The 9186-nt window shown below is 39.7% G+C and overlaps 1 protein-coding gene across 7 annotated transcripts in view; it reads right to left on the reverse strand.

Moving 5' to 3' along the window:
• Nucleotides 1–9186, reverse strand: part of LOC126999226 (E3 ubiquitin-protein ligase RBBP6-like) — a 115455-nt gene that overhangs the window by 38402 nt on the left and 67867 nt on the right. For all 7 annotated transcript variants that reach the window (XM_050861562.1, XM_050861563.1, XM_050861564.1 and 4 more), the window contains exons 5-8: nucleotides 2220–2267; nucleotides 1395–1483; nucleotides 1042–1150; nucleotides 684–799 (exon numbers count right to left, since the gene is read on the reverse strand). In XM_050861562.1, coding sequence (XP_050717519.1) covers nucleotides 684–799; nucleotides 1042–1150; nucleotides 1395–1483; nucleotides 2220–2267 — 362 coding nt within the window. The remainder of the gene's footprint in view (nucleotides 1–683; nucleotides 800–1041; nucleotides 1151–1394; nucleotides 1484–2219; nucleotides 2268–9186) is intronic.

Here is a 9186-nt window from a genome sequence, read left to right on the forward strand (position 1 = left end):
ACCATACCATTCAGCAGTGTGTGTGTGTGTATTTACTGACTTGGTTTACCTAGTTGTGATATACGAGAAAGGACCTATGCTCGTATTGTCCTGTCACTATGGCTATTATTATCTACCTTGGCTTTAAATTCATGAATCATCTTTACATGGACCACATCCTTTTCCAGAACATTCCAGGCCTCCATTATTCTTTGTAGAAGGCTGTGTGTGTGTGTGTGGGGGGGGGGGGGGCTGCCCTGCCAGCCATGTGGTCTATGTGCAGCTGTTCACCACTCTCCTCCAGTAAGGAGTTTGGGGGCTTGTGTTATGATGGAGCCTGTCAGGAACTTCCATCCTGCGGGCAGGTTTCGTTATAATTACTATATTTTAAAAATTAATTATTGTGTACAAGGACAGTTATGAATGTTTATTGGGGGTTTTGGCAAACCCATGAACACTCAATGGAATCCATTACATAAAGGACTTGATTAAAGACATTTTGATTTACAATTAGGTCCAGGAAATCGTAAATCAAGGGAGACCTGTATACATATCTGGTTAATAACAGTAAGCTCTTCAATCCTCAGACCAAAAAATTGTCTTGGTGAAAGACAGAAATACAGGCACTAATTGTAGCTGCGAGGAGGGCGAGGAGGTTGGATTGAGATGCTAATGAAAAAGAACAAGAAAAATAAGAAGCTCACATGTCGAGCAGGCGAACAAATTTGCCGGAGGAGTTGATCATGACACCTGGGATGCTGGGGTCACTGACCTCCACCAGGAACTTTGATGGGATGCCGGTACTCTTGCGCAGGTCTTGCTGGAATAGACAGATTAACATATTGATGGAGGGCTTTATGAACCAAGCATTTCAATTCAACAATTTATGTTGGAAATGAGGAATCTTTATGTAGTTTGCTTATACAATGTAGCATAAGTATGACAGTAGTTATAGCCTATTTAAACCGCAAACAAATTAAAATTCAACAGAAAAAAGATTTGTGCCTGCAGCCTTGTGATTAGTGTGGGGTGAGGCTAGCAGCAGGATGAGGGGCAACTTACATGATTGAGAGGGCACATGTTGACCCAATGGCCACTCTGGTGACACTTGTAGCACTTGTAGTCCAGAGGCACGGTACCCATCGTCTTGCTGACTCGAAGCTTCAAGTACCTAGTGTCAATGTATACCAATGATAAATTTCCCTCTCCACTAAGAACAAAAGAACATAACAAAAAGAGTCTGCAAGAAACCACTTAGCCTGACCTACTCTGGGCAGTTTTTGTAAACCTAACACCACGTACCCTCCCTATCCAAGATTTTACTTGACAATTTTGAAAGTATCTCTCATAGCACTTTACACCACCACTCATGACAACAGTGTATCTTGTATCAATATACTCATAATGCCCCTTACTTTGAAGGGTGGTAGGCCATGGTCGACTGAGCCACCATGGCACTGATCTTGTCATCCTCACTGCCATCCATGCGAGTCAGATCCGTCAGCTACAAAAGAAAAGAAAAAAGTCACACTGGATGAGACCAGCTATGAGTCAATCAAACAATCTATATTAAGCTCAACAAAACAATGAAGTTACCACAATAGACACTGCAATAAACCCCCTACTGAGGAAGCAAATTAGGTGGAACACCAACTCATTCACCCTTATTAGAAATTTTCCCTTCCTCAGCCATTCCCTTGAGATCAATTCCAACAATATCAGAGTGACAGACCCTGTTCCCTACAAACTTTCTATGAACCACTTTTACAGGTTAATGGTGACATTCAACATATCAGTTTTCTCTTTAGTAGTAGTATGATACAAATATGCCAAGAAAAAAGTAATTTGAAGTGAAGCATGTGAAATTCAACAAGGACATGACAGCTTAGAAGCTGCTCTTGGTTTTGGAGTTGGTAATAATTGACATCTTTTAGCAAGGGAGGGCTTGGAATATGGCCAATTATATATGAAAGTATTGATAGGTCAAGGCAGTGTCAAATAGTAGCAAAAGTTGTTCAGTGTAGCTGATGCTGCTCTTCAATAATTCATTGATTCAAAGGATTTTTTTTTATAAATATATCATTCTATCAAATAACATGATATAAATGAAAAAAATGTTTAGTAGATTTGTCATTTGACAAATCAATTTTTCATTAAGTAGCTGTTGATTATATACAAAGTTCACTCTTCTGAACATAATATAACAAAGCACTACAAGTATGGACAAGGCAATGTCTCACCTCCTTGATTTTTCTGTCAACTTGGGCAGCCTCAGCAGCATCTTCTGTCTGTTGGTAGAAGACAACCAGTAGAGTCTTGCTTACCCCACCAATCCTGTTACTGCCATGTTAAGTGCTTTCTCTCTGCTCTCTTCTTGCACCTCACTTAAAATCCTATAACACCCCACCATAATACTTAAACAATAAAATTATGTTAGCGTAGTTGTTGAGGGGGATGTGCTCTCCTTGTACACATCCCTTGAAAGCCTAGCAAATTTATGGCCCTTAGTGAAGTATTATTGTTGGTGTTAAAGATGCTCTGCTCACTTTTTACACCTCCCTCAATAGCTTATTACTTCTCTTCAAACTGTTAACTCAATGGTGTAGCTAGGGGCTGCATATGAGGGATCAACATATATGTTGGGGGCACAATGCCTATATAGTATTATCCATTTCACCAAATTGCACTGCATTTAATTCTCAAAATTCATATCTAGGGCCCAAGTTTTTTTGACAGCTGTCCCCCCAGCTACATCACTGCATTAATCACTGCCCTCCTGACCCTCACACACTCTGTTTACAAAATAACTATTCTGCAGCCTTACAACATGATCCAACCATCTCGGTGCATTATGTTTTACCCATTGCAACATTCAACACATTATCTTTTGCTCTCATATCAAAATCACAAATCTTGTACAACTCTTTACTACTCACACCATCCCACCTTCTTTCACTACATGCTACCACCATTTCTACTGCACATGTTCTTGCAAGTTAAGACATTCCATGGCAGGTTTCGGAGGAACAGGTCACGGTTGGCAAAATTATACTATTCCTTACTCCTTCCTCTCTTAACCTCCATGCTTACACTTTTATTTCTACAAGGAGGCAGTTCACAATCACCTCAAGAGGACTGCTTACTCTGGGTCCCCAAAGTTTTTTGCTTAGTAACAGCATGAATTTTTTGCCTTGTCCTTTAACACTCGTGACAATGAACCTTACGATTAAACAAACATCCAGGCAATAATATAATGACATTAATATGAATCTATTTCACCATATAACAGAAGTTGTGTTATATAAACACAAAGACCAACCAGCCAGCCATCCCACACAGGGCACAGCTCCTGTAAACTGTAACACCACCTTATCTTCCTTATGACCTATCCACCTGTTTTCCTCTGACCTTGTCTAACTCTTAATTGAAGTTGCCTGTTATATTAGCACTCACCACATGGCTGCCAAGCCAGATTCACTCGTCCATTATTATTTAAAGAAAACCAGTTCTTATGTCTTTATTAACCCTGAAACTGTGGCAGGATATAGGAAGGCACACAGGCCCTGTACATGAACATAGCAAAGAAAATGAGTATTGCCAAATTGGTTGAAACACACCTCACTGTCTTTGAAATAGGATTCCACACCCAATCATATATAATAATATATATATAAAGTTATAAACGATGTGGTTCATGCATGGCTGTGGTCAGAGGTTGTATGTTTGGCACAAGTGGCAATGAGCCAGCACAGAGGCACAGGGTGTGAGGCAGTGTTGGGGAGGTGGTGGCTGAGTGGTCAGCCAGCTGGCACAGCGTTCAAGAAGATGCAGGTTCGCATCCCACCTGCGCAACAAACAAGGTGGCAATTTTTCAGTCACTGCTGAGTGACCTACAACTACCCACATGCTGTCCTGAAGATCACCCATCAACCCAGACTCTAGATTCTCTCGAAAAGAGGACCAAAGATGAGCCCTGGGGAAAGCGCGAGCCAAACAAGATGGCACCCCTATAAACAATTGCCTGCACCAAAATGGGCTGGGACCGACCAACAAACCCCACCAAGAAAGCCTACTGGTGCCAAGGCCAAAACGTAAAGTAAATAATAAACAAAAAAATTTGTTGTCACCATATGAAGTTAAAATTTCCTTGATCGCTCTACTAAAACCTCCTAGTTTACAGAAAAAGAAAAAAAAAACAGATCCCTACATTTCCATTACATTACCTTATGAATAAAAGACTTTCTTAGACTGAGAACCAAGTGGCTGGGAAGCACAACAGACTAGGCAAACATAGAGTACAGCCTACATGTCTCTCTGGAATCATGACTATGACTTTCTTTATGAAACATTAATTACAAGTTTTGATTAATTAACACAAAAATTACTCACGTTACAAACTGGTGTGTAGCGAGGTGCTATTTGGAGATGACGTGATGTGCTGTATGTCACCGAATATTGAGACACTTCCAAGCAATGGCGTGATTTTGGAACATATTTGAATATCGTGCCCTCCGTGAGGTTTGCCAGTCTTCCAGTAAAGCACCAATAGTGATTTGCTGCAGTTTATGGGTTAAATCTGGATCTATCAAACCTAAACCTGCTACTATGAATCCTACCTTATTAGCATCACTGCAATACTCAAGTATTTTAACCCATTCATTAAGAGGTGCTTGCAAAAACAGGAGTTGTATGTGACTAAACTGAAGGTGCATGTGACCAGTCATGTAGAGAAGTTTTATAGTCTGTTCACCCAAGTCTGAGCTGTACATTATCATGTGCTGGCAACCTGCTGTCACATGGCATGTCTGATTTTGTGGATAATGCATGATAGCCTACTCACAGGAGACAGTCATCATTATCAATAATATGCAGGCAACAATAACAAATGCCATCAATTATTCAATTTTGGATTAATAGCTATTTGTACTGTCACAAACAGCTGTTTTGCTAAGTTTCAAGATCACTGATTATAATTATCAAACAGTCTTGGCACTGTCCCACACTGAGAAAATTAGCATGCTTTATATTAACAAAACAAAGGTTTGCAACAGCATTAATGATTTTTAACTCAAAATCAACTATAATTGATAGTATTTGTTATTATTGCCTGCATATTATTGACACTGACGACTGTTTCCTATCCGTAGGCTATCGTACATTGTCCATGCAATCAGACACACTGTGTGACAGCAGGTTGCCAGCTCATGATGGTGCACACCTCAAACTTGGGTGGACAGAATAGCTTCACCACCTGCTTGTAACACTCTTATCAAAACTCCTAAAGAGGCGAATATGGTCTTGATGTGAGGCTTAGTAACTGTACTTGATCATCTGTACAAAAAATAATATATAAAAAAATAAAATGCAATATTAAATGAGTGAAAGTTATACAAATGCAAAAACTATATGTTAAAAAATCTAATAAAAAGTATTTAAGTATTTTTTTTACTTCATAACATAGTTGAACAAATTTCATTGCCAATGATGTATAATGTATTGTATTTAGACCAATAATAATGCAGAAAAATAACCCCCCCAAGCGGTCAATGGTGGCTTTGGCCGTCATCGGTGTGTGAAAAAATTAACCTGTTCTAAGTATCCTGCCAGCCTTGATTTCATCTGCAAATTTGATAACATCATTACTTGGTCAAAAATTCAAGTAGTGTCCATGTGTAGCATCAAACATACCTCGGGTAATGATTATCTCGAAGTGCAACTTATTGTTTCTATACGATTTACAAAAGGAAACTGTGAGAAAATGTTTCCTGACAGTATTGTTTTCCTTCTGATTATTATTATTCCAGTACACAACCACCGAGGGCTTTCTAACCTCATCATCCTATCATCACCTCATGTTTAATGTCAGGTTTTCAAAAAAATTCTGATGTTAACCCTCCCGCACACTTGGATGCTAATGACGTGTATATATTTTCTGGGCCAAAGTGCACCTTCACGTCACTGGCGTCCATTTAAACAAAAATGTTATTTTTAATGTTATATTAACGCCAATGGCGTCATTTTTTGGTTGAGTGTAAGTTTCATCACTCTCCCAAATTAACTAATTAGCAACCCTCTCCACTGGTGTGGCTTTGAGCGCGAGGCATAAACAAAGGCAGTTTTTGTCTCCCTCACTCATCACTCAGATCGTACGTCTCACTGCTGTGGGCTTTAAACCTTTTGAGGTCTAGGCCGCAGAAGTACGGCCAACCACATAATAGTGATAATAGTGTTATATAGTGCAATACAGTGATTTCATTGAGAGTAATTTTTATTTAATTCTCTTTACAGGCAGTAACATACATTTCTTTAACTACGTAATGGCACGGAGGCCCTTGAAACATGAACATAACTCACACCTGTTCTCAGACAGTGAAAGCAGCAGTGAGAGTGAAGCAGAAACCATTCCCCACTTTGCAGGAAAAGTAATGCCACTGAACAAGACGTAAATAGTTTCTAATGAAAAAAAGGCAAAAACAAATGAAAAAGGCACTTTCTTCAATTTCCCACAAAAATTTCATGGTGCTAATTGTCGTATTAGAAATTTGAAGGAAGCACAAGAATCCTGATAAAATTCTGCCATTATGAATGCATCTACCTTGAAAAGTTGGCTCACAAAACTTTTAGTCATGGAGGTTGGAACATGAGCTAAGTAAAAAAATTGTTTATGCGCACTTTATTCCATGTCCATAAACGGTCTTACGATTTTTTTTTTTTTTCATAAAAAATACAACAAATAACGGTCACCGTTATGCTATGTAGAATTATAAATGCAGGTTTGGGGGAGGAAAATAGCGGAGAAACAAAATATTTTGGCACTTTAACCCTAGAACACTAACCTTAGAAAAAGTCACACCACTACTAACCATGGGTACATCATACCCGATTTTGAAAAAAAAAAAAAATAAAATTAAATGTAAAGTTTTAATGGAATAAAGTTACATGAAGGGACTTCAAACTTTGTATCTTGACTTAACATTAAGAAGAACTGAAAAACGTATTGTTTTGGTATGAAAATCAGGTACTGAAAAATGTTACTAAAAATAGGAAAAATGTTCAAAAATTTCAAAAAAAAAATTTCATAAAAAAAATTATCATCCGATGGCTTCCAAACTTCTTGTATGGCCTCCCAGGTCCTGTGATCCACTGCACAGGTGATCACTAAAAAAGTACATAAACAATATCCTAGGGACATGTACAACACCCTGTATCACCAACCATGGGTATGGCCTACAACAAAGGTGAGCAGAGAGTTCCCTACACTGTCAAGCGGGCACATGAAGCTACTGAGGAGGTGGGTATTAAAAAACTGACTCGAGCTGAGCCGGCAAGACCAGATTTTACAAATGAAGCGCCGCGCGTAGAAAGGGAGCGACACACCATAAAAAACATCAGAAAATGGCGTCAAAGTTTGGCAACCTTCAAACATGTCTAACTCAGTTATTTTTCAAACTGTCTTGCTTTTTTTGTGAAATTAAGCTTATACCAAGTACAATTCAGTGATGTTTGTGTGTAAATCCGTTGCTTTAAGAAGAAAATCAGTAGCGTCACAGAGAGCAAGCTATCACAACAGCGTGTTTAAAGGGACTCTGTTGTCTGAGTCATGGCTTCGCCAGCCAGACTGTCTGCTGATTGGCTGTTAGGTAGGCGTGGCACCAGACTGTCCGCTGATTGGCTGCTGGGTTGGCGTGGCTCGACGTCACCTCCCTGTCACCCCACCTGTACCCTGCCGCCTGGGATGTATTTACCTATTTGTAGTCTACAGGGCCCAAGGTAAGCTCTATTAGTCCCATCTCCATATCTACATTCATGTGACATGTGACTCCCTTCTCTTGCGCCCACGCTCCCGGACTGAAGGCATGGGGTGTTAATAGGAGCGAGGGAACACACATTTTTGTAGGGACTTTCTATCTTACTTCTAATGGTGCAAAGTCACATCCATTACCATTGGATAGAAGAAGGATGAAAATAGTGTTAGATGCAATAAATCAAGTCTGGCCAAGGGTGTCACATGACTCCCTTTCTACGTGTGGCACTTCAAATGAGCACGGAGAAGAAAACTTATTGAAACTAATGGTGCGCGAGAGGGTTGGGACAGTCAATGATATGCTTCCAACTATTTCTGTCAATAGGCGCACCTAACATCACCATAGCCGATCCAGGATTCAGGACGTTTCCTAAGTAAAAAAAAGGTAATGTTATACTTGTGTTTCGTAAAGAATCCTTATAACCAAAAACTAACTAAAATTAAGAGTATTCTTTTTCTTGAACACAACATTCAATAAACACAAAAATAATATGAAAATACGTATAGCTACCGTTGCCAGATTGTTGGACTCAGAGCATAGTATTTAACGGTTTCTGACGCCTAACTATTGCCAAGAAACATCAGGATCTTACTCTTTTAAAGATAACTATAAATTAGTTTCGTTATTGGAGCCCAGAAGACAGTTTTGGGGCAGGAAGTCGGGAAATATAAGCGGCTGAGTATGACAATCTGGCAATGATCTGTGGCCGAGGCAGCAGCAGCCTGCCATATTGTGGGTGTCAGATACCTAAAATAGCATACTTTTACTGAGCAAAGCAGGTGATGTCACTTATTGTGACTTCGTGAGCTTTCATATTTATCTATTTGTGTATATTTCATGGTGGCAAAACTTAAATTACAAGTTTCATTTTTACTAGTGACACAAATTTGTGACTTTATCACAACAGAATTTCACTCTAATAAGTGAATCAGACTCCATAGAAATATTACCAGTGTGTGTATGAATGAATACAAATATAAGCACATACTTTGATTTAACTCTAGGATGTCTCGTGGATCATTAATAAATAAAAACAAAATATCCGGCTAAGCTACACTTTAGCCCATTACCTTCAATGGCGCCCAAAAAACAGTCCCTCCGCCAAGTTTGTACCCCACATTTGGTGATGTTAGGTGCGCCTATTGCCTCAGCCTCTCCAATCTCCAGTGCTACCAAATCCTGTTCAGAACACTGCCCCCAGTCTTCTTTGGTCTGCCTGGTAGGCAGCAACCTGGCACTTCTACCTCAACAGCTTTCCCTAATGCCTCACCATCCCCCCTCCATTTACATGCCTAAACCACTGCGATCTCCAAACTCTCAGCACTGTACTCAGCTCCTTCAATCCACATCTTCTTGCCACCACCTCACTGGATGCCCCGTCTCTCTGTATGATCCCAGCCAT

This window comes from Eriocheir sinensis, chromosome 16, assembly GCF_024679095.1.
Source record: "Eriocheir sinensis breed Jianghai 21 chromosome 16, ASM2467909v1, whole genome shotgun sequence".
In the NCBI taxonomy this organism is placed as follows: domain Eukaryota; kingdom Metazoa; phylum Arthropoda; class Malacostraca; order Decapoda; family Varunidae; genus Eriocheir; species Eriocheir sinensis.